This window comes from Plecotus auritus, assembly GCF_963455305.1.
Source record: "Plecotus auritus genome assembly, chromosome: 4".
In the NCBI taxonomy this organism is placed as follows: Eukaryota; Metazoa; Chordata; class Mammalia; order Chiroptera; family Vespertilionidae; genus Plecotus; species Plecotus auritus.
The window spans coordinates 136,633,671-136,660,617 of record NC_137775.1 but is presented as its reverse complement, the minus strand read 5'-3'; the positions used below and the strand labels follow the sequence as shown (position 1 = coordinate 136,660,617).

Below are 26,947 nucleotides of genomic sequence, written 5' to 3'. Positions count from 1 at the left end.
ATGCCATTTTCAAAATCAAAATCCAACCATCAGGCATACTTATTGTTATCCTAGGCACCTCTTTCAGTGGGCAGAGCTAAGCCTATATCTACATCTATGTATAATATATATACTATATAAGTGTATATACATATATGTGTACATATACTTATTTGGTTCATATATTTATACTTATGTAGTATATACACATATATACTTACATACATTTCTATAACTCCTCTATATATTAACTAGCATATATGCTTTTAAAAATTATGTATGTCTATGTAGGTGTGTATATATATTTTTTTCACCTAAATCCCACATTAATGCTGCTACTTCCAATTCAAATCCAATATCACAGGTTTCTTCTTCAATTTTTGTGTTCCATATGTGTTTCTTACTTTTTCCACATAAAAACCCTGATTCCCAACATCAATATACATACTCATTTTCTCTATCCCACAATAATTAAAAATTGTTTCATAATTATAAAACCAATATCATTATCAATAACAAATCTTCTAAATGAAGTTAAAGATTTGTTTGTAGTTTATTTTGGTTTTAGAATATATTCTGGTCAGTAGTTAATCAGAAGCAGAAGCACTAGGAAATGTAAATAGTAAGGAATGTATTATAGGGATTTGATCTTATGCAATGTGGAGCTTTAAAAAGATTATTATCCTTTTTTAAAATATATGTTTTTATTGATTTTAGAGAGAGAGAAAGAGAAAGGGATAGATAGAAACATCAATGAGAAAGAAACAGCAACCGGCTCCCTCCTGTGTGCCCCCTACTGGGGATAGAGCCTGCAACCTAGGCATCTGCTTTGACCAGGAATCAAACCAGTGACCTCTTGATTCATGGGTTAACACTCAACCACTGAGCCACACCAATCAGGCAATGTGGAGCTTTTAAAACAGTCTATGTAAAGCCAGGTGTCTGCTGCTGGACTCTAAAATCCTCAAGGCAGATAGTCAGGAAGAAAAGGTAGAGGTGACGCGGGGTAAGCAGGGATAAAGTGCAACCTGTGAGGTGGAGCCAGAATATAAGAGACTGCAATACAAGTCAGACTCTCACTACCTCAGGCTGTCATTACAATTCCAGTGATAGGGGTCCTGCAGGATAAGCCACGCCCTTAAGTGTGTATCCCATAAAAATGGTAATAGTTATTGTCATTTCTGGCTTACAGAGGAGAGTTGTTTTTCTAAGAGTTACCCTCACAAGCACATTTCTTACAGCTGTGGTGAAGAGACTTTGCTCAGGACCCTCTCTGGGGATATATTTCAGGACTGAGTAAGCAGGTCTTTCATTATGGAAGAGGATTTGGGGAAACAATTCCAGTTTAGCTAATTTGACACAGTAAATCTATGATACTCTGTAGTCAGAAAACTACATACAAAAGCTACTTGAATTATTTTCTCTGTGTAGTTATGTTATTAATTTGGTATACAATTAAGTTCATTTTGTTAAATTTTACTTTTTTCACTTATTACATGTCTCCTAGAGTAAAATATATTAAGAGATATACTCAGAAAAGTCTCCCTCCCACTTTATATCCTCCACCCCATTCTTACCCATCCTTTATCAGGTACCAGTTTCCCCTAGTTTCACACAAGAAGGTAGCATACTGTATGTAGTCTACTATACCTTGCAATATAAGCAAACTTAAAAAAATTTTAACATCTCAAATTACTAAATTCACAAAGAATATTTCAAAGAATTCTGTATCTTAACACATCCCAGGGTAGTATAAGCAAGATGTTATAAAATGAAATTACATACTGATATAAATATCTTTTGGTAAATGTCAGAAATATATCTAACACATTTCATGAATCTAAAAGCAAGGTCTTCCTTTAAGAATTAAAAAGTATGGGAAATGTGTGTTCAGTAGAGAAGATGACAACAATGCTAAAAAGACTAAAAATCTAGACTTGGTGTAATAGGATTTTATTTTTAAAAACCACAATGGTTTTTGTTGACTGTAGGTTTCATATGTATCATTAATCAGGTGGAGTTGCTTATATGGTTTTTTATTATATTAACAAAAGCACAATTCCTAGATTATAGCAATAAGAGATTCTATTCTCTGTTGGTTGAACCAGATCTGGAATAGTGCTCAATTCAAGGGTTCACATTTTAAGAGGAACATTGAAAAGAGTACACAGAAATAAGAGAAAATGCTTTGAAGAGAGAACTAAAGGAAACAGAACTTCCTTCAAACGTTTGAAAGCAATTACATAGAATAAGCTCATCCTGTGTTCCTCTAGAAGGCAAAACTCAGACCAGAATATGGATATCATAAGAAGAGGATTTCAATTCAACTTCAGAAAAAATAATTATGCTTCAATGTACAGTATTAGTGAAGTCCCCATCACTAAAGAATTAAGATGGAGCCTGGAATTCCACAGAGGAGATTCCTAGTGCCTCTCAGTAGGAAGGTTGTACTGAATCAACTTCATGATTCAATTTTCTATTCACACCTAAATAGCTTCTGAGAGTAGCCATCTATTAAATAATACAGGATGTGGTGTTTGAAGTGATGACCTTGATTCATACATAAAATATTAAGCTGTTATTAGCTATACATCGTTGAATGTGGTTGGAGCTGGGCAGGTTTGGCTGACGGGTAGAACTATTCAGTGTCTATTAGAATGCAGGATTAAAGATAGCAATGCCTGCCAATAAACTCATCTCCAGGGAAGAGAGGGTCAGACATATATCAGCAAGACTCCTTAGTATCTCAGTCATCAGCTGGAGCAATGTTCTAAACAGTGCTTCTCACCTAGATTTATTTTCCAGCTTCCTGTGAATACATGAATGCCATGGGGAAAAAGGGATTGTGAGCAAAACCTAAAAGAACGGTGACTAAAATGCATGTTAAGACTTTAGAATGCAAGATAATACTATGCTGGTGCCCATATGACATACTATAATACAAAGGGAAGTGTGCTTTCTCATTCTGCTCAGAAGACAAACTGGCTTGGCACCAAGAACAACAGTGCCACTGCTTTGTGTAGAGTTGCAGCACCTCAACTGTGCCTGTGGCAGCATTGTGATTTCAGTGGAAGTGCCAAAGAGGAGAGAGTTAGGGTATGTCCAATGGTGAAGGACCTGCATTTATTTCTGCATGCAGTGGGGTTTCAGAAGCTAATGAAAGAAGGTAAGGGCTTCTTCATTAGCATACTGGGATGTCTTGGTGATTTCCACTAATAAAAGAGGGAGAATTTGAATATAGAATCCGTTCTGGAGAAGGTGACATAAAGCAGCCATTTCTACAGAGTAGCCATTTCATTACTGTAAACACGATCTGTCTGTAAATTAAACATATGTGTAAATTCTTTGACACTTCTTCCATTGAGAGATAGGATTTAAATCCTCTCTCCTTTAATTTGGGCTGGACTTTGTAACTTGCCTGTATCCAATAAAATGCAGCAGAAGTGATGCTGTGTGACTTTGGAGGCTAGGTCATACAATGCATTGCAGCGTTCACCTTGCTTACAGGAACACTAGCATTTGGAGCTCTTGGCCACCTTGCAAGAAGTCTGACTACCCTGAGGCAAACATGCCACATGAAGAGAGTATGCTTAGGTATTCTGGCTGACTGCCCCAGGTGAAGTCCCAGTTTCAACCACCAAACATGTGAGGAAATATGCCTCCAGATGATTGCCATCCCAACCCTTTGAAACATCCCCCAGGCTCACCCCTCCACATGAGCTCCCAGACGTCATGGAGCAGAGAAAAGCTTTGTCTGAATTCTGACTGAGAGGGTAACATTATATTTCATAAAGGGCAAAACTATAATATTTTATCCTCATAATGATAGGTAGGTAGGTTGGCCTGGAATTACTGTCACTCTCATTTTATAGATTAAAACAATACTTGGAGAGTATAATGCTAAGCAAAATAAGTCAGTCAGAGAAAGTATCACATGATCTGACTCATATATAGAATATAAAGAACAAAGTAAACTGATGAATAAAATAGATCCAGAGACATGAAATCATGGAACAGATTGCCGAATCTCAGAGGGAAGGCAGGGGTAGGTGGGTGGGTGGGAAGAGATTAACCAAAGAACTTATATGCACAACCCATGGACACAGACAATAGTGTGGTGAAGGCATGGGGCTGGGGGCGGGTGAGGGCTAGAAGGGGTCAACAGGGAAAAAAAGGGGACGTCTGTAATACTTTCAATAATAAAGATAAATTTTAAAAATAAATGAATAAAACAACAAAAATAGTGATTTGAGCTTACCTGCTTGAGGTTATATAGCCAAAATGTGGCATGCTGACACTAAAATCCTGATCTTTGGACTCCAAAGTTTATGCTTTCTTTATATTTTCCCATCTGGATACTGTGGGGCGTTAGAATGGCCCAGGAAAATCAAATAAAATATATCCCAAATTTGAAGACAAGTTCAGAAAGTGTTGAATAAATGGAAACTAACAAGAAGCAATAATAAATGGGTGATCTCAGCCATTCTGTGAAGAAATAACCATGTAAAATAAGATTTACAGATTGTTTCTAGTAAGGAAGACTATAATTTAAAATGCAATAAATGAAAAAATAATCTTAGAAATTTTAACCTTTTGAGACGATGTTTTAATGATGTAATATTTTCAGAGGCTGATTTTTAGAAATGAAATAAATCTGTTAGAGAATTTAAAAACCTGCCAGTTTTGTGTCAGATGAAATCAAACTGGCTGACGGTGCTATTTTAGTCTGCTTAGAAGTACATCCTTATAATAAAGAGGGCACTTCAGACTACAGCTTGATGATATTATCCCTTACGATCATCTTCATTTATTCTACTTTTCCAAGCCACCTTTTGATTTAAATTTAGTTCCTCTAGGCGACTTTCCTACTTGGAGAAGAAAGTACAATGATACTAATAAAGCATACCATGCTCATTCAATAGGTTGTATTTTGTATATTTCAATGTCGAGGGATATTGGTATTCTGATTAACCAAGCAGCCTGGAAAACTTCTTACCTTGGGAGTAAGGGTCAGCTCCCAGGCTCATGTTGACTCTATCAATATGCAGACCTCCTGCTTCAGAGGTCAGTAGGACAGCTTTCTATCTCTTGAATCATCCTGAATACAATGAGGTCACTGGTGACTTCCCCATTCATGGGAAGCACAAAAGTGCAGAGTTCACTCAGGGCTTCTCATGTCTTGACGTTTAGGTTCCTTTAGCGATTAACTTCCACCATCAGGAGCCACAGTAACTTCCACTATGTTTGTCACTTCCTTAAATTGGTTTTTTCCTCCCTGAATAGTCCCCTTTTCCTTTAAAATATATGTATTTTTAATAATGAGCTGGGTTTCCTTAATTCCATTCTGTCATTGGGCCTCTCCCAAGGAATTTACTTCTCCTTCCTTAATAGTTTTCATGCATATTTTGCACAGAGAATGCCTTGGAATGTTCTGTTATAAAAAGCACAACGGTATTTAACATATTTTAAATGGTTTTCTTCAAAACAAACATGATCAAAGTTTTGATGTTTCAGATGTCTAGAATATTCTGTGCCTGGTGCAAGCCCTAGCACTTGAAAAGCGCTCCATCACCGACATTTGTTAAATGAGTGAACCTGGAAAACGAAAAATATTCTAAAAGGAAACATTTTATTCCCCAAAGATGGAAACAACAAGCCAAACACCTTTCGGACTTCCATTTAGATTCACTTTCACAGGCCAAATCCGTTCATAAAGAGGATACACGCATCATTCTGATAAGTTGGCTGTTCCTCAATATGTTTCTGTCAAATTCTACCCGGCTGTTTCAACCTCGGGGTTTCACGTCTTATTTTTGTGACAGAGGCGTTCGTTGTACAGGAAATAACAGTAGTATGGGCTTCCCCGTCCTCCTCCCTCTAGGATTTCAACTTCTCCTCGAACTCAGCTAGGGAGTCCTACGTTACGGAACAGGCTTAGGACCGAGAAGAGACTCGAGTAGGAAACCGAAGCCATGGAAACGGCGGAAGGAAAGAAACCGCTGAGCGCCGCGGTGGGCAGGACGCGAAGGAAGCCTCCCCAGGCGAGGGCGCGAGGGCGCTCCTAGGATTACGTCACGTACCCAGGATGACGTAACGACCGTGATGTACGGGTGACGCCATTGCCGCGGCGACTTCTAGTGGTCCCCGCCCCTTTCCCCCGCCCCCCGCCTAGCGTCCTTCCCCCAATCCCCTCAGGCTCGGCTGCGTTGGGGGCCGCGGGCCGGTTCCTGAGGTGGCCCAGCGCCCGCCCGCCGCCGGCGCCGCCCGGCCGTCGCCCCCGCCGCCCCCCGCCTCCGCCTCCCCCCCGCCCTCCGCCTCCCTTCCCCCTCCCCGCCCAGCAGCGGTCGCTCGAGCCCCGGCTCTCGGTTATAAGATGGCGGCGCTGAGCGGCGACGGCGGCGCGGAGCAGGGCCAGGCTCTGTTCAACGGGGACATGGAGCCCGAGGCCGGCGCCGGCGCCGCGGCCTCTTCGGCTGCGGACCCCGCCATCCCCGAGGAGGTGAGTGCCGGCGCCCCCTGCACCCTTCCCGTCTCGACTCGGCCGGCGGGTGTTTATTTGGGGGGAAGAGGTGGTGCTGGGGGCTCTGGTGCCCTCAGCCACCCTCTCCTTGGTGCTCTGCGGATGGGAGGTGGGTATCCCCACCTCCCCCCCCCCCCCCAGTCCCTCTCCGTCATTCAGCTCCTCGCTACGTAAACACACACAATGGCCCGGGGGGTTTCCCTGGCCCGCACCCCCGCTTGGGGGGTTCGTGAACCGTGGTGGAGCAGGAGGTTATCAGTAGGGGGCGAGTCTCAGGGTTGGTCCTAGGTCACGGCTGGCTGGAGGTAGCCAGGCTTGCATCTCTGAGATGTTTTCGTTATTTCGGGTGGGGGGCGGCGGGAGGCGGCGGCATCCCGGTGGAAGATGTGGTCTAGGAGCCGGGCCGGGCGTCCAGCCCCAGTTACTGTGGTGTCTGTAATGATGACATGGTCATGGGGATGATGGGGCGCATCCTTCCCTCTCTGCTCTCCCTGACTGTCCCCCTTTTTCAGGCCGCTGTCCTCCCTTCTACTTCTCTACTTTTGGGGGGATTTCTCTTCACCTGCTTTACCCAGCGGCTGGTTTTGCTTTACTCTGTACTTTTTCAAACCTCAACCCCACTTTCCACTCCCCCTTTCATCCCGGTCTCAGGACCCTGCGTTCCGAATGTAGATCGGTGCTCCCGCATCCCATCCCTATCTGCCGGCCCGCCTGCCTTCTGACCTCAGCTCCTACTTAAGACCACTTTTTGCTCTTCTCTTTCCCCTAGTCCTTTTGAGGCCCTTGATTTCATTCCACAGCTCCCCGACATTGTTATCCATTGTTAGCTTCACAAATCCTTCTGAACGCTTTGGAGCTACTTACTTTCTGAATCCTGAAGCTGTCAAGATTCCATCAGGTTTCACTTGCACTACCGGCACTTTTTGGTGGTTCTTCCATTGTCCATTCACACCTCTCTATTGATTCCTACCGGTTTTTAAAAAATAGGTTTGATTGCCTTCCTTCTGTTGTCCTTTCTTCTGTCCCAGTTTTTTTCTTTCACTTTTTGCTTTTTAGCCGTTGCTTCTCTCACCCTGTTTCTTTTTTCTTTTTTTGCATTATTCAGCTTCTTATCACCTTGTCAAATGAGTTTATTTACATTGCGTTTTTTATTACATAAAATCATATTTCATATTTGGCATTTTATTACATAAAATAACACACTTCATTATACTTTACAAATAATGAGATAATATATGGTATAACAACTGCGCTTTACAATTCTTGATTAGATAGCATGTAGCATGACTTATGCTGTTGACTGTGCTCAAAGTTCTTTCCTTCCTGCTAGTTACATTTTGTTTCCCAATTCTCATAACGTTTCATTCTTTCTTCTGTTTATGCAATTCTTTTTCCTGCTTCATCATCTTTACTTTGTAAATTCATTTGCTGTGCTTGCTCTAATTAGTACCGGTTTGTTCACAATTTTGTTTTTCATCCTCTTAGACCACCTCCATCTATGCACATGATGTTCTGTACCATCTTTTGATCTACTCTAAATTTTCTTCTATTTTCTTCTTTCTTAACAAAATTACACCATTTTCCACTTTACAGTTTGCATTTTTGCTCAGCCTGGTTTCCTCTTGGATTCTAAGGATAGTACTCTTCCCTTCTTCCATTTACTAGTTTATTCTGTTTTCCCTGTCCCCAATTGCCATTCATTTTGCCTTGTTTCCTGGCTTTTGGTACTTAACTTGCTGAAGCTTCCTCTTGTCTTCCCCACACCTCCACATTCCTTCTTATTTATAAACAGCTTTGTTCCGTTGACATGGAAATTTATTTTTAGGATACATTGTTTTTAATGGATAAATACTAGGGGTCACATCTGCTGTCTATTTTTTCCATGAATCGGATATGCCTTTGTCTTACCAGGCACAGGTGCCTCTAGGCTTGCTTTACTCTATAGATGACGTATGGTTTTGTTAAATTGTATCTAGAAGAATAGATAAATTAGTGTGTATGGCTCATGAAATTGTAATTTTCTGATTATAATATTGTTTACTGAGAATTTTGTTTCAGAGTTATTAGAACAGTTTGCAACGATATAGAGAAGGTGTTTGTAAAGTAGAATCTCTGTTATCTTATTTGAATGGGCCAGATTGTTTGAACTCTACCCTCTGAAGATTCTGATTAGGTGAAAGGTAGGGCATGAGTTTCTGCATTTGCACACTTCCTAGGCAATTCTCCTGAATCAATGCTTGAGTACCTCTAGGCCAGTTGGATTTAAGTTTAAATTGCCAATAATTGGAAAGCATATTCATATTTCCTGAAATCTTAAGGGTATTTGAACAAATTTTTAATTTGTGGCCCTGACCAGATAACTCAGTTGGTTAGAGCATCATCCAGATGTGCCAACGTTTGGGTTTGATCCCCAGTCACGGCACATACAAGAAACAACCAATGAATGCATAAATAAGTAGAATAACTAATTTTAATTAGTTGAAAGTGTTTCTCTCTGCCTCTTTCACCTAGGTTTTAATGTTTAGTAATGAATAGTAGTTTTTCCTTTATACTTTTTATAGGAGCTGATAATAAATGTATTTGACGGGGGGAGGTATACGTTATTAAAAATGGGTCTTTTTTTAATATAAATTTCAATATCATGGTGGTAGAATAAATTTTTCCAAGCAATAATTTTAAATTTGAAGTTGGTATTAATGCAGCGGAAGCTGAAATGTACTATGGTCTTTTGAACTGTCTTCTTTATATTCACTTAAAGAGATATCTTCTAATTGCCACGTGCATGGAAATAAGTGAAAAATTGTGCTTGTGTAAAATGACATGCTTTATTCTAAAGATTTACCTTACCTGACAGTGAAATATGTTTTCAAAAAAATGTTTCTCACAGAAATTTCAGCTGCACTAAAACGTTTCTAATTATGGAGAGAAAGCACATTCATTATTGAAAAATCAGCTCTAAGTACAAAAAGTAAACAAAATCATCTGTTATCTTGCCACTAAGATATAATTATATAAACATTTTGATGTACGTATATCCATATACTGTTCTTACGCTTTTACTAGAGGCCCAATGCACGAAATTCGTGCAAGGGGCTGGGCCCTCGCAGCGTGAAGACTGCCCTCGGCCCTCGCAGCCACGGTGGCAGCTGTGGAAGGTCGTTCAGCTGTCTGGTTTAATTAGCATATTACGCTTTTATTGTTATAGATAATACAATACAGCGTATGTGGTTTTGTAATATTTTTAACTTAACTAGATAGCAAAATATTTTACCTGTCATTAGATATACTGCAGTTTTTAAACTATACATATTTTTTGACATTAGGTTGTTTCTACTTTTTTTACTCTTGTTATCAAACATCTTAAACATAAAATTATGTTGGGAATTGAACAAATTGCATGTCCTATATTTGTAAGTATTTGGAGATGCTCAAAATAGAATATTCTGGTAAGTGACAGACGCTTACTAAATATTTATCCAATGAATGTGCTTATACTTTTGGCATTAAACATTTACTTCTGACCACTTATATTCCCCTGATACTACTTTCTATGACCATATGGTATAAGATGGGAGAGTATGACCATATGGTATATTAAATACATTGAAAAATGCATTGTAACTGGGTATGGTATTTATTAACTGTTTTTGTGCTGTGCATCTGTAGAAGGGAGCATCTTACAATCAGGTTACAATTAAAATTGTATTGTTTTTAAGATCTCTTATTGATGATCTTAGTTAAGCTGTGTAATTATAATAATGCATCGACTAAGCAGTATTCTGGGATAGACTCTCCTTTTATAATGAGGCCCACTGTGTTAAAACACATTTTTATGAACCAGGCAAACCTGGGTGGATTACATCATACTCTTAATAAATGTAAGTCCCACTAAGGTATGTGCTTCTGCACTTCTGGCTATTGCTGTTAATACTTGTCTGGATATATTTTAAGGTGGACAAAACATGCCTGTTAGGCAAAACCGTAAAATAACTGTGTGTTTTGGTATTTCTTGTGTTCCCTTTCTTTACTCTTTCTCTCTCATTTAATGAGCTCCCTCCTTTAGGCATCCACTCACCTCTTCTGATATCACTCACTGTATATGCTGGATATTAAAGGAATTGATTGTTAGTAAACAGGTAAGAAAGGAACATTGTGGTGGGTGCTTGAATCCCTGAATGTAGTAAACCAGAGAGCAAACTTGATTTAGTTGTATTTGGATAATAGGCCAGAAAAATTATGCTAGGATAACAGGCTACAGAAGTCTGACTTTTTTTAATTCCCTGTTCCTTGCTTTCCTGATTAGGATTAATTAGGATTCCATCATAACAACTGGAAACCTATATTCTCTGAGTAATGGGGAAGAGAAGGAAGGACAGGTTACATTGTTTTGTTTTGTTTTGTTTTGTTTTGTTTTGTTTTTAAAGCATTTTCTAAGACTATGCTTACCTTGTACCTTTTCCTCCAATCATAAAGTTGTTTGTTTACTCCTTTAGAATTGCAAAAGTGCATTTTGTGTCCTTTGACATCTTGATATTAATTTAGCTGAGAACTTAGCATTTTTTGTCACAATCCCCTTGTTTTATGAAATCCACCTATGTTCCCATGCTTCCTATATTTCTGCTTCAAATTGCCATTAAAATAAACTTTACTGGATTTTGTATTCCTCTGAAGTTGAATTGTTTCAAGTCCTTTACTCAGTCTCTTTGTCTATTTTACTTGTAAAGTCAGGATTAGCAATAGTTATAGAATTTCTGAATTCAAAATAGGTGAGCCTGTTTAGAAGCTTTCTGTTTTTTGGGTATTTTGTTTTTTTTAGTTTATTTTTAGGTGAAACATTATAGATTAATGTTAATGTTAATACTATAAGAACCAAAAAGTTAGCCTCATTTGTTCCATTTCTTCCTTAAATATTTGGTGGAGAATTGACATTCTGGGAGATAGTTTTTCTTTTTCAGTTTCTTTTGCCTACCAATCTAATTTACTGTCATACATAATTAGTATGGTATTCAGAAAAAACTCTTAATCTAACTTCCACCCTAATATTAAGCAATTATTTTTCTCTCCCCTCTACCCTCTGAGATTATTTTTGTTTCCATGTTTTCTCTTGGGTTTAAAAAACTATTATTCTTGTTCCTTCCCATATTAATACTACACATATAGAAAGAGAAATTGATGCCCAGTAACATTACATTCCTTTCTGGATCCTGGGAAAGCCCTCGATACAGAATATAAAAATCACTCTGAACTCAATTAACTTTATATCTTCAGAAGCTCTGATCATGATTTTCACTTAAGGATTGAAAAACAAAAAATCAGGAAATTTGTTCATAGAGCATGAGTCTCAAATACCTGATCAGTACAGGGTCATGTGACAATTGGGAAGTAGACAGTGTCCAGGCTTCTGTTCATGTTGTAAGGAGTTTTATTCCAGTTGTATTTGGCTACCTTGCTAATTTTGAAACTGCATTTCCAGGGAGAGGGAAACGTAACATTTTGGCAGTCTATTTTCAACTGTTGTTCCAAAATTAATGTGTGTATGTGTTTAAGTATTCATCTCCTTATTGTAAAAGATGCTTTAATTGCGTTTAAATGGAGAAATACTCTACTCTTGTTTCATATTTTTTTTCTTGCACGAAATCTATAACCTTTAAATTAATAACACCAGAAAAAATTGACTTTCTATTTTTAGGATGCTTTGAATTAGTCACTTAGCTTTGAGTATTTTGAAAGTTTAAAATACCACTAGGGGTTCTTCCTCCATTGACCTAGGACTTTTAAACTGTATTTTCTACACTTCTTTTGCAAAGTAAATTTCTGTTTGGGCTTATAGATGTACTTTAAAAGTTAAAGGGAATTAATAGCTTCAACTACATTGTAAATACTAGTTATTAGAACCTATATTTTTGTATTGTCAACTTGGGTCCTTTTCCTCTGTTTTAAAGTTTATATTTTCTACTTAGAAATCTCTCTGTAGATTCGGCCGCGGAGGGGGGGAAAGAGTCTTAAGTAGGTATGATTATTTTTTAAAGAGAGATTAGCATGATTTCTTATGTGTAAATTTAATTCTCATTATAAAAACATGCTATCTTTTCCGTAAATACCAATTATTGCCTTTATACCTTTTTTACTATTAAAGATAAAGTGCTATTGTCAATTATTCTTAAATAACTCAAAATTGCTTTTTTACACATCATATAACTATTTCTATGGGAATAGTGTCAGAACTTCAGGTAGGAAAGAGATTATGATTCAGTATAATCCTTACATTCCTGTTCTCCAACAACTGAAAGTGTTCATTTCTTCTTAGTTTTTATATGCTTGCTTTATATGTTTAAAATATTCCACCCATTACTGTTCTTCTCATATTAACAGTAAGTTACACAATCTCAAGTTAAGTTTTACTATGCGTGAGAATTTAATTCAGTACAACTTTTTCATAACTCTCTATCGCAGATGATTTTTCTACTACTGAGTTTGGCACTTAAAGTCTCTATATGTACAGTAGTACCCCTTATCTTAAGGGGATATATTCTAAGAACCCCAGTGGATGCTTGAAACTGAGGATAGTACTGAACCCTATATATAGTATTTTTAATTTTTTTTCTTTTTATCAATCCTCACCTGAGGATTTTTTTTCCATTGATTTTTTTTTTTTTTTTAAGAGAGAGTGGGAGAGAGGGGAAAGGGAGGGAGGGAGGGAGGGAGGGAGGGCGGGAGAGAGACAGAGTGACAGACAGACAGACAGACAGACAGACAGCAATGTGAGAGAAACAAACACATTGATTGGTTGCCTCCCCCATGCACCCTGACCAGGGCTGGGGATTGAGCCTTCAGCCCAGGCACATGCCCTTGACAGGGAATTGAACCCTAGAGAGATCCTTTGGTGTGTGGGCCAATACTCTAACCCAGCCGTGGGCAAACTACGGCCCACGGGCCGGATCCGGCTGTTCTATCCGGTTCTCTTGCTCTCCCCTTCGCTCCTTTACTTTGAATTTATATTAGTTCACACAAACACTCCATCCATGCTTTTGTTCCGGCCCTCCGGTCCAGTTTAAGAACCCATTGTGGCCCTCGAGTCAAAAAGTTTGCCCACCCCTGCTAACCACTGGGAAACACTGGCCAGGGCAGTATTTTTTTTTCTAGGCATACATATATTTTCACTTAAAGGAAGCACTTTACAGCTTCTCTTAGGCATATTCGAATTGCCAGCATCACTGCTTTTGCACTTTGGGCCCATAATTAAGTAAAATAAAGCTTTCTTGAACACAGCACTACCAAACCACAACAGTGAATTTGTTAACCAAGATGGCTAGTAAGTGACTGAGTAGCGAAGAACGTATATACAGCATGGGTACACTGGACAAAGGATTCACGTCCTGCCCTGGACAGAGAGGATGGTGTGAGGTTTCATCATTATCAGATCAGCACTCAACTTAAAACTTATGAATGGTTTATTTCTGGAATTTTTCATTTAATATTTTAGGATTGCAGTTTACCACGGGTAACTGAAGCCACGGATAAGGGGAGACTACTGTATGTGTTGCCATCTCAACAGGTTAGAGAAGAGACATATGATCCGTTGAATAGTTGTAAATGGTGCTTGATAAAATTCAGCATAAAACCCAAAGCAAATCAGATGTGATAAGGAGCATCTATTTTTTTTAAATCAAGTTTTATAATTACTACTGTTGAAATATTGAAAGCTATCCCTCTGAGATTGGGAGAAATAAGGTTGTTCATTAAAACTGCTTCTAGTTAAAGTTGTAGTAGAGGTCCTGACCTTCACTGAGTTAAGAAAAAGAAAATTTAAAAACATAAGAATTGGCCCTAGCTGATTTGGCTCATTGGATAGATCATCAGCCTGCAGACTGAAGGGTCTTGGGTTTCATTCCAGTCAAGGGCATGTACCTTGGTTGCAGGCTCCTCCCTGGCCCGGGCCCTGGTTGGGGCACGCAGGAGGCAACCAATTGATGTGTTTCTCTCACATCGATATTTCTCTCTGTCTTTCCCTCTCCCTATTTTTAAAATTCAATGGAAAAATATCCTCGATTGAGGATTTAAAATAAATAAATAAATAAAAACAAGAATTGGAAAGGGAGAAATAAGACTATCATCATTCATAGACTATATAATTGTGTATTTAAAAAATTTTTAAATATCTACAACTTATAAACAATGAGTTGCACAAGAAACTATGTTCTAACAGCAGACAGGAAGGAAAATCTAAAACAGTACATTTCACAATAGCATAAAACATGCTGTACCCAGGAATAGGTCTAAAAAATGACCTAGGCCCTGGCTGGTTTGGCTCAGTGGATAGAGTCTTGCCTGTGGACTCAAGGGTCCTGGATTCGATTCCGGTCAAGGGCACATGCCCTGGTTGCGGGCTTGATCCCCAGTCGGGGGCGTGCGGGAGGAAACCGACCAATGATTCTCTCATCGTTGATGCTTCTGACTTTCCCTCTCCCTTTCTCTCTGAAATCAATAAAAATATATTTAAAAAATAATAATAAAATAAAAAATGATCTAAGATTTCTAAAAGCCTTATTGAAATGAATTATACAAGTCCTAATAATTCAATCAAAATACCATGTACATGGATTGATAGACGATATTGTATAGATATTACTCTCCCCAAAGGGATTTATATATTTAATACAATCCCAATCTAAACCTTAGTAAGGGTTTTTTTGTTTGTTTGTCTTGTTTTGTTTTGGTGGAACTTAAAAACTAATTTTAAAATTCTGTGGGAGAAACCAAGATGGCGGCATAGGTAAGCACCTAAACTCCTGCCTCACACAACAATTTCAAAACTACAACTAAAAGACAGAACGTACATCATCCAGAACCACAGGAAGGCTGGCTGAGTGGAAATTCTACAACTAGAAGGAAAGAGGAAAGCTCACGGAGAATCAGAGGAGCAGCAAAGGAGGGCTAAGGTATGGAGACACGCGCAGAGAGGAAGGGCGACTGAGTGCCTGGCTGACTTTCTCTGGCGGGAGGGGCAAGGAAGCCCCCAACTGCACTGAAACCCAGTTCTGGGTGAAACCCCGTGGACCCAGGCTCATACAGGGGGAGTCTGGACTGTCAGGTAGAGAGAAAGGCACACAGAGACTCGGAGACCCGGGGGAGCCGCGGCGGGTCTGGAGGCACGCACGCGCGTGAGTGCTCGCAGAGAAAGCTGAATGAGGAGGCTGCCGCAGGCATTCCCTAGCAGAAGGGAGTCGGAAGCTGCTGACTGCACTGAACCCTAGCTCCAACTGCACTGAACACCAGTTCCGGGTGAGCCCCTGGGGACCCACGTTCTTACAGGGGGAATCTGGACTGTCAGGCGGAAACTCAGCGGAGTCACGGAAGGCAGAGGTCTAGAGGCGCGCGCGCAAGGGCAGGGCTGACGGGAAGCCAAGACTGTCTGCTCTGCCCTGAGACTGTGCCCCGAGACTCTGCCCCATCCAAGCTGAGCACAGAGGCTTTTGCAGTTTTGCTAGTCTAATCCTATAAGGCTGTCTCCAGCACCGAACTTCTCCTAGTGTGGACACAGCTGATCCTCACAGCCAACTGGCCTGGAGGTCAATTCCTCCCGGTGATACCAACAACAATCAAGACTTAACTACAACAAGGCTGTACACACAGTCCACAAAGGGGTGCACCAAGAGTGTCCACCTTAGGTTAACTGGGGAGGCCGACCCACTGGGCCATATAGGAAACATAGCACACAAAGCTACCCTACCAACTCAGGGAAGCAGCGAAAATGCGGAGACAAAGAAACAGATCACAAATGAAAAAAATGGAGGAAAACAAACGACTGGATATAGAATTCAAAACCACGGTTATAAGGGTTTTCAAGAATATTCTAGAAAAGGCCAATAAATTTAGCGAGACCCTCGAAGATATGAAAAAGGACCAACTAGAAATTAAACATACACTGACTGAAATAAAAAATATTATACAGAGACCCAACAGCAGACTAGAGGAATGCAAGAATCAAGTCAAAGATTTGAAAAACAAAGAAGCAAAAAACAACCAGAAAAGCAAAAAGAAAAAAGAATCCAAAAATTTGAAGATAGTGTAAGAAGCCTCTGGGACAACTTCAAGTGTACCAACATCAGAATTATGGGTGTGCCAGAAGAAGAGAGAGAGCAAGATACTGAAAACCTATTTGAAGAAATAATGACTGCAAACTTCCCCCACCTGGTGAAAGAAATAGACTTACAAGTCCAGGAAGTGCACAGAACCCCAAACAAAAGGAATCCAAAGAGGACCACACCAAGACACATCATCATTAAAATGCCAAGGGCAAAAGACAAAGAGAATATTAAAAGCAGCAAGAGAAAAACAGTTAATTACCTACAAGGGAGCACCCATACGATTGTCAGCTGATTTCTCAACAGAAACTATGCAGGCCAGATGGGAGTGGCAAGAAATATTCAAAGTGATGAATAGCAAGAACCTACAACCAAGATTACTCTACCCAGCAAAGTTATCATTCAGAATTGAAGGTCAGATAAAGAGCTTCACAGATAAGAAAAAGCTAAAGGAGTTCATCACCACCAAACCAGTATTATATGAAATGCTGAAAGGTATTCTTTAAGAAGAGGAAGAAGAAAAAAGTAAAGATAAAAATTATGAACAACAAATACATATCTATCAACAAGTGAACCTAAAAATCAAGTGAATTAAAAACCTGAGGAACAGAATAAATTGGTGAATATAATAGAATCAGGGCATAGAAAGGGAGTGGACATAATTCTCAGGGGGAAGGTGTATGGGGGGGTGCAGGAAGAGACTGGACAAAAATCGTACACCTATGGATGAGGACAGTGGGGGGGAGGTAAGGGCAGAGGGTGGGGTGGGAACCGGGTGGAGGGGAGCTATGGGGGGGGTGGGGGGGGGGGAAAGGAGAAACAATTGTAATAATCTGAAAAATAAAGATTTATTAAATTTTTAAAAAATAAAAAAGTATACTCGCAAATAAAATAAAATAAAATAAAATAAAATAAAATAAAATAAAATAAAATTCTGTGGAAAATCAGTAAAGGGCTAGTGTAGCCAAGACCACTCCCAAAGAATACAGTATGGGAGGACATATTTTACCACTTATTAAGACTCATTACAATGTAATTATGACACTGTCATCAGTAGTCTAGTGATGGATGGGAAAGAAGAAAACCTATAGTGGGTAGGTTACTTTATGTATGATAAGATACATGCTAGAAATTAGAAAAGAATGCTCTTTTCAATAAATGGTGCTGGAAAATTTAGGAAAAATTAATTTGGATTTTTATCCCACAATATTCACAAATTCTGGGTAGATTAAATGCCTGGGTATGAAATGCAAAAATATAAAGCTTTTAGAAGATAACATGAGAATATGTTTTTATTTGAAGAGCTTTTTTAGTTTAGGAAGTTAAAATTATTGTTTCATTAAATTTAAGATGTGATTCTAAGATTCACCATTATTTCTGTTTGTATTTCTAAAATAAAATATTGCCAGTTAACCATCATATACTATTGATTATAAAATGCATTTCAATTTTCACTTTTTAAAATATGTTATCATCTCATAAATGATGAAATATAGTATATTTCCTGATTGTCCCTTCCATCAAAGGTAGATACAGTTTAGGTTTTATCAGTTAGATGAATTCCCACAATTTGGAAGACCAAAGGACCAGGGAAGCTTTCTTTTTACTGCCTTTTGGCTGGTTAGCTAAGTTGTAAGATCTTAGTGAGTGGAAGCAGTTGAGGTGACTGGACTGAGCATTCCAGTGTTTAATTTCAGCTTCATGGATCTTTAGAGGCCGTAGTGCCAGCAGCTTTTGGACCTCTGACTTCCAGAGTATCCTTTACTTCTGTAATGTTTAGTGGCTACTCCTGATTCCCCATCCTTCCATATTTTGAATGATAAGTGTCTTAGTCCTTGTATTAAATGCTTTTCTGGTTTGAAATATCTAAAATGTTTTTTCTTTCTTTTTGCATTGAGTCCTGATTAATACTTTTTAATTGGCTCACAGAATCATTTAATGTTTAATTCTTTTGTTTTTAAAATATTGTGGTAAAATATACATAACATAATATCATTTTAACCATTCGTAAGTGTACAATTCAGTGGCATTAAATATATTCAAAATGTAATACTATCATCACTATCTAAATCCAAAATTTTTTCAACATCCCCAACAAAAACTATACCTATTGAAAAATAATTCCTTCTTTCTCCCTTTTCCAGCCCCTGGTAATCTCTATACTCCACTTTCTGTGTTTATGGATTTGTCTATTCTTGGTACCTCGTGTAAGTGAAATCATACAATATTTGTCATTCTGTGTCTGGCTTATTTCACTAAGTTTAATGTTTTCAAGGCCCATCTGTGTTGTGAAATATATCAGAATAACCACCAAACTGTTTTCCTACCAGCATTCCATTTACATTCCTACCAGCAATACATGCGAATTCCAGTTTCTCCTCATCCATAACAACACTTTTTTAATGATAGCTATTTTAATGGGCATGAATTGGCATCTAATTGTGAATTTTGTATTAGATTATTTTTTTCTTAGTGTTCCTCAAAAACATATATAGAATCTAAAATCTAAATAAATAGAATTACCATATGACCTAACAATTCCACTCTCAGGAATATATCCAAAAGAATGAAAACAGAGACTTTAGCCCTGACTGGTTTAGCTCAGTGGATAGAGCGTCGGCCTGCAGACTGAAGGGTCCCAGGTTCGATTCCGGTCAAGGGCATGTACCTTGGTTGCGGGCACATCCCCAGTGGGGAGTGTGCAGGAGGCAGCTGAATCGATGTTTCTCTCTCATTGATGTTTCTGTCTCTCTATCCCTCTCCCTTCCTCTCTGTAAAAAATCAATAAAATATATTTTTTTAAAAAAAGAAAAGAGACTTTAATAGATACTTGTATGCTGCAGTGTTCATTGCAGCATTATTCACAACTAGAGGCCCGGTGCATGAAATTAGTGCATGGGGAGGGTGTCCCTCAGCCCAACCTGCACCCTCTCCAATCTGGGACCCCTCAAGGGATGTCCGACTGCCCGTTTAGGCCCAATCCTAAACGGGCAGACATCCCTCTCACAATCCAGGACTGCTGGCTCCCAACCACTCGCCTGCGTGCCTGCCTGATTGCCCGTAACCACTTCTGCCTGCCAGCCTGATCACCACCTAACCACTCCCCTGCCAGCCGGATCGACGCCTAACTGCTCCCCTGCTGGCCTGATTGCCCCTAACTGCCCTCCCCTGCCGGCCTGGTCACCCTTAACTTCCCTCCCTTGCCAGCCTGGTCGCCCCTAACTGCCCTCTCCTGCCGGCCTAGTCACCCATAACTGCCCTCCACTGCTGGCCTTGTCGCCCCCAACTGCCCTCCCCTGCAGGCCTGGTTGCCCCTAACTGCCCTCCCCTGCAGGCCTGGTCGCCTCCAACTGCCCTGCCGGCCCGGTCACCCCTAACTTCCCTCCCTTGCCAGCCTGATCGCCCCTAACTGCCCTCCCCTGCCAGCCTGGTCGCCCCTAGCTGTCCTCCCCTGCAGGCCTGGTGCCCCCCAACTGCCCTCCCCTGCAGGCCTGGTCGCCCCCAACTGCCCTCCCCTGCAGGCCTGGTTGCCCCTAACTGCCCTCCCCTGCCGGCCCGGTCACCCCTAACTTCCCTCCCTTGCCAGCCTGATCGCCCCTAACTGCCCTCCCCTGCCAGCCTGGTCGCCCCTAGCTGTCCTCCCCTGCAGGCCTGGTGCCCCCCAACTGCCCTCCCCTGCAGGCCTGGTCGCCCCCAACTGCCCTCCCCTGCAGGCCTGGTTGCCCCTAACTGTCCTCCCCTGCAGGCCTTGTTCCCTCCCAACTGCCCTCCTCTGCCAGCCTGGTCATTCCTAACCGCCCTCCCCTGCAGGCCTGATCGCCCAGAACTGCCCTCCCCTGCATCTTGTGATGGCCATCTTGTGTCCATGTGGGGGTGACCATCTTTGACCACATGGAGGCGGCCATCTTGTGTGTTGGAGTGAGGGTCAATTTGTATATTACCTCTTTATTATATAGGATAGCCCAAAGTTGAAAAAACCCAAGTGCCTATCAACAGATGAATATATTTAAAAATACAGTATATGCATACAATGGACTGGTTTTCAGTCATAAAAGGAATGAAGTTCTCATACATCATACAAATTAGGTAAGCCTTGCCCAACTGGTGTGACTCTGGTTGAGCATCGACCTATGAACCAGGAGATGAGTTCGATTCCCAGTCAGGGCACATGCCCAGATTGCAGGCTTGATCCCCAGTGGAGGGCATGCAGGAGGCAGCTGATCAGTGATTCTCTCTCATCATTGATGTTTCTATCCCTTTCCCTTCCTCTCTGAAATCAGTAAAAATATATTTTAAAAAATGGGTAAGCCTTGAAAACATCATGGTAAGTGAAATAAGCCAGACACAACAGGACAAATATGATTCCACTTACATAAAATATCAGAATAGGCAAATTCATAAAGATAGAAAGTAGAATAGAGGTTACCAGGTCTGGGAGGGGGAGAAATGGGAGTTATTGCTTAATGAGACAAGTCAGAATTTAGTGTCAAATGGAACCTAGTTTCACCTCTCACATAGTACAGAATTTCTCCAGCAGCATCCCTGACAAATGATTAAGAATTCAGTTAAATATCCTTAATAGTAAAGCATCTTGTTCCTTTGCTAAATACCTCTACTGTTAACAGATATATCTCTTAATGTGGAACTCAGCTATACCTTCTTAAACTACTGTCTCTAGGTTCTAACATCATCCTAGTTTAGTCCTCTGGAACAGCACAGAACAATCTGTTCTTCCTTTTATCTCATATCCCACTCTCTCACTATTTGACAAGCACACACACCTTTAGACCTTTCTTTGACACTAGTTACTTGCTGTTTGCCTTCAAATGTATCATGGTAATCCCATCCAAAAACAAAATACCTTCCCTGACTCTGGCATCCCCTTGAGCTTTTGTTTTCTCCTTCTGGTCACTTAATGCCTTTTCTTAAAGAAGTACTCACTCATATCTTCCTGAAAGTCACTCTTCTATTTCTTTTCACCCAACTGAATCTGTTCTTTCAAAAAGGCCACTATATGCCCTTAATAGTCAAGCTATTGTCTGAGCTAGTCCTGCATTTCCAATTGTCTTGAGTATTTTACGTTAATGTCTCACTGACATCACAAAGTCAGAAAGTCCTAAACTAAATAGTTATATTTCCCTTTAAATTATTTCTACCCCTATTCTTGTAATATTCTCCACTTAATCATAATTTATACTTGAAACCTCAGGGCATCTGTGACTTCTCCTATTGCCTTATTTTTTCTGTGCAGTCAGTGGAGCCATTGTGATTGGGATTAGTACCCTTATAAAAGATCTCAGAGAGCTGGCTTGTGCCTTCATGTGAAATTACAGCTAGAAAGCACCATCTATGAACCTCAGAGTGGGTCTTTACAAGACTCCAAATCTGTTGGCACCTTGATCTTGGACTTCCCAGAACTGTGATAAATTTCTCTTGTTTATAAGCCACCCAGTTTACATATATATTAGGCTGAATGGACTATCACTACAGTATTCCTGATGCCCAGTATACCATGTGACACTAATATTAGGCTTTTATAAAATGTGTGTCAAAAGGATAATTTACTTTTAGAGTTAGATGATAATGTATTTAAGCACTCAGCATATTATTGTGCCCAACACATAGAAGGTATTCATTGGTTACATTTATTTATTCATTTGTGTAAAGTTGAAAAATAATGTTGAGCTCCTTTGTGCTAATTGTTTGCTAGGTGCTGTGATATGGTCTTTGTCCTCAAGGAGCTTACAGTCTAGTGGTAGAAGCAGACCCATAAGTCACAAATTAAGGACAGTGTTATGTTTAAAGTGTGCCACAAGTGCAGAGGAATCACAGAAGAGGAGCACATAATTCAGAATAGGTGTAGGAGATGGAAGACAGAAAGACTTCCTAGAAAAGGAAATATGTAAACTGAATTTTAACTATTTAAGATGTATTTTAAAAAGTTGTATAAGACCTTTATAAAGAAAACTAGTGGCCCAGTGCACGAAATTTGTGCACATTAAAAGGGGATTAATTAGAGGAAATAATTTAATATTGCTATTTACCCTTTCTCTATAATAAAAGTGTCAGAGATGAAAGAAAATTAGTAAAATGTATGTGAAAACCTTCCTCCTGTCAGAGTCTGGGGCGCACCACGGGACCCAGAGTCAAGTCCCCGCCCACCCACATGCACCTCAAAATCGCATGAGACGCAGACCCGCCCCCCCCCCCCCCCCCCCTGCACACACACACACATTGGGCTAGATCCAGACCCAGCCAGTCCCACCCTTGTCAAGCCCCGCCAGGCAGGGGACATAGCCTCAGGTCCCTTGGCCTGGTGCCAGGACGGGGGGCGTGGCCTGAGGTCCCCCTGCCCAGACGGGGGCAGGGGGCATGGCCTCAGGTTCCCCATCAAGCCCCACTGGCAGGGGGGTACAGCCTCAGGTCCCCCGTCAAGCCCCGCTGGGCGGGGGCGCGGCCTGAGTTCCCCTTACCCAGCACTGGGGGTGCACCTTGAGGTCCCCTGTCAAGCCCCGCTGGGTGGGGGCACAGCCTGAGGTCCCCTGTCAAGCCCCGCTGGGTGAGGGGCACGGCCTGAAGTCCCCTGTCAAGCCCAGCCAGGCAGTGGGGGTGCAGCCTCAGGTCCCCTGGCCCAGTGCTGGGGTGGGGGGCGTGGCCTGAGGTCCCCCGTCAAGCCCTGCCAGGCAGGGGTTGCTGTCTGAGGTCCCCTGTCAAGCCCTGCTGGGTGGGGGATGTGGCCTGAGGTCCCCTGTCAAGCCCCACGGGGGCAGGGGAGGGCTAGCCTCGGGTCCCTGCTGATTGCTCATTAAGGCTCCTTATGGGAACTTGGCCTCAGCTGTGGGGGCAGCCATCTTGTGACAGAGTGATGGTCAATTAGCATATTCCCTCTTTATTAGATAGGATTAATTAGCCAGGCTGGTGTGGGTCAGTAGTTGATCATTGATCTATGAACCAGGAGGTCACTGTTCGATTCCCAGTGGAGGCACATGCCCTGGTTGCGGGCTTCATTACCAGTAGGGACATGCAGGAGGCAGCCAATCAGTGAATCTCTCTCATCATTGATGTTTCGATCTCTCTCCCTTCTCAATAAAAATAAAAAAATATATATTATTTTTTAAATAAAAGTAACTTAACTTAGAGACATAAAAGAAAACCTAAATAAATGGTGTTACATACCATATACTAAGGATGGATTGGAAGAATGAGTATGGTAAAAGGCCAGTTTTTCTTAAACTGCTCAGTAGATTCATTGAAATGCAAATCCCTATAGCTTTTTCTTGGAATTTGACAACTTGATTAATAGTTTCTATGGAAGTAGAAAGAGTTAGAACTACCAAGATATTCTTAAAGAACAATAAGATGGGGAGACTTCTTTAATCCATTTTTTCTGTCAAAAAATTTGGATGCTTGCTTTATGGGAGGCCCTACTGGGCCCTCGTTATTACCTTGGTGAATATGAGACATGACTTCCACCCAAAGATCATATTCAAATTCATTTCTAGTGATATCTAGGGTTTTTAATAGACCACTTCATAAAATACCAAATGAGTACCGAGACTACCAACAAACTTAATTACTCTAATTTTGTTTTCTGATTTTTATATTTAAATTTTTTCTTGGTTTTAATATTCTTTTTATACTTTCTTGTATTTTGTAAATTTCTTTTAACACTAGAAAGCCTAGAAATAGGTTTTATTTTAAATAGGTCTTTAAGATGTGAGTTAGATTATAGCCTTTCTTTCTTCCTTTCTTCCTTTCTCCCTTTCTCCCTTTCTTCCTTTCTCCCTTCCTCCCCCCTCCCCCCTCCCCCTTCCCCCTCCCCCCTCCCCCTCTCCCCCTCTCCTCCTCACCCTCTCTCCCCCTCTCCCTCCCCCTCTCCCCCTCGCTCTCTGCTCCCTTCCACTATAAAAATCAATGGTAAATATACCGGTTGAAGATTAACAAAAAAAGAAAAGAAAAGGGAAGATGAATAACAAACTGACAGGTAATACTAAATAGGTAGAGGTTGATAATGAATTTTATATGCTTCTATGGGGTTAGGTGGGTGAATACCTGGCAAGGTAGTTGGGAAAGGAAACACTTGCTTGGAGCAGTTGCTTACCATATTAAAGAAATGATGTTGGACCTCACCTCTTAGTTTGCATAATAATCAATTCTTAGTAGATTGAAGATTAAAAAGGAAAACAAAGTTGTTTTTTAAGGGGCTTTAATGAGCTCAAGTCAGGCAGGGATTTCTTTTAAAAATATATATTTTTTATTGATTTCAGAGAGGAAGGGGGAGAGAGAGAGAAACATGAGTGATAAGAGAGAATCATTGATAGGCTGCCTCCTGCACACTGGGGATCGAGCCCGAAACCCAGGCATGTGCCACCTGACCTGGAATTGAATTATGACCTCCTGGTTCATAGGTCCACTGAGCCATGCCATCCGGGCAGGCAAGGATTTCTTAAGACTGAAAACATTAACCATACAAAAATCGATAAATTTGACTACATTAAAAATATTAAATACTAAATCTTCTGTTTTTTAAGAACTTAAGAGGATGAAAAAGACAAGGCACAGAATAGAAGATATTTGCAATACTCATATATTAGTTACCTATTGCTGTGTAATAAATTATTCCAAAACTGAGCAGCTGAAAACAGCAAACATCAATCTGTTTCTGTGGGTCAGGAATCTGAGAGCAGCTTAGATGGGTGGCTCTGGGTCAGGGTCTCTCATGAGGTTGCAGTCAAGGTGTCTGCCAGGCCTGCAGTAATCTTATGGCTGGACTGAGAGGAACCTACTTGTGTGCTCTCTCATCTGGATGTGGCAGGTCTCAGAAGATCCACTGCCTAATTTACTCACATGGGTCTCTTCACACGGCCATCTCACAGCATGGCTGCTGGCTTTTCCCATAGTAAAAGATCTAGAGGGAATGAGAGAGACTTCTTAAGATGAAAGCCACAGTCTTTTTATAACTGAATCTTAGAAGTGACATACCATCACATCTGCCATATTCTGTTCTAACTTGCTTCTTAAGAACACAATCAGTCTAGCCTACCCTCAAGGGGAAGAGGTTGTACAAGGACTTAGATACCAAGAGGTGAAGAACATTGAAGGCCATTTTAGAGGTTACCTACCACAACACAAAATGAATGGATGATGGGTGTGAAAAATATACATAGAGAATTATGAGTCCCTAGCCAAGAAAGAACACCAAATGGAAGGAAAAGGGCAAAAGCCCTGAACAGTCATTAGATTTTTTAAAAAGAAATCCTATCTAATAAAGAGGGAATATGCTAATTGACCATTACTCTGTCACAAAGATGGCTGCACCCACAGCTGAAGCCAAGTTTCCATAAGGACCCTTAACGAGCAATCAGCAGGGACCTGAAGCTAAGCCCTTCCCTGCCCCCGTGGGGCTTGACAGGGGACCTCAGGCCACATCCCCCACCCAGCAGGGCTTGACAGGGGACCTCAGGCCACGCCGCCCGCCCTGGCGTCAGGCTGGGGGACCTCAGGCCATGCCCCCCGCCCAGCAGGGCTTGACGGGGGACCTCAAGGTGCGCTTTCTGTCCTGGTGCTGGGCTAGGGGACCTCAGGCTGCTCCCCCCACCCCAGCGCCAGGCTGGGGGACCTCAGGCCGCGCCCCCGCCCAGTGGGGCTTGATGGGGGACCTCAGGCCGCACCCCCTGCCCCAGCACCGGGCCAGGGAACCTGAGGCTGCGCCCCTCTGCCTGGCTGGGCTTGACAGGGGACCTCAAGGTGCACCCCCAGTGCTGGGTCGGGGGAACTCAGGCCACGCCCCCCACCCCAGCACCAGGCTGGGGGACCTCAGACCGCACCCCCTGCCCGGCGGGGCTTGACCGGGGGAACCTCATGGCGCACCCCCTATCCCAGCACTGGGCCAGGGGACCTGAGGCTGTGCCCCCCTGCCTGGCTAGGCGTGACAGGGGACCTCAGACCACACCCTCCACCCGGCAGGGCTTAACAGGGGACCTCAGGCCGTGCCTCCCGCCTTGGCACCAGGCCGGGGGACCTCAGGCCATGATCCCTGCCCCGGCGCCAGGCCAGGGGAGCTGAGGCCATGCCCCCCACCCGGTGGGGCTTGATGGGGGACCTCAAGGTGCGCTTCCCATCCTGGTGCTGGGCTAGGGGACCTCAGCCTGTTCCCCCTGCCCCAGCGCCAGGCTGGGGGACCTCAGGCTGCGCTCCCCACCAAGTGGGGCTTGACAGGGGACTTCAGGCCACGCCCCCTACCTTGGCACCAGGCCGGGGGACCTCAGGCCACACACCCCCACCCCAGCACTGGGCCAGGGGACCTGAGGCTGCACCCCCCTGCCTGGCGGGGCTTAACAGGGGACCTCAGGCCATGCTCCCC

General features: G+C 41.8%; 1 protein-coding gene across 5 annotated transcripts in view; it reads left to right on the top strand.

Moving 5' to 3' along the window:
* The first annotated feature begins 6,202 nt into the window (after window positions 1-6,202).
* Window positions 6,203-26,947, top strand: part of BRAF (B-Raf proto-oncogene, serine/threonine kinase) — a 150,391-nt gene continuing 129,646 nt past the window's right edge. For all 5 annotated transcript variants that reach the window (XM_080665983.1, XM_080665981.1, XM_080665982.1 and 2 more), the window contains exon 1: window positions 6,203-6,478. In XM_080665983.1, coding sequence (XP_080522109.1) covers window positions 6,353-6,478 — 126 coding nt within the window. In that variant the 5' untranslated portion in view covers window positions 6,203-6,352. The remainder of the gene's footprint in view (window positions 6,479-26,947) is intronic.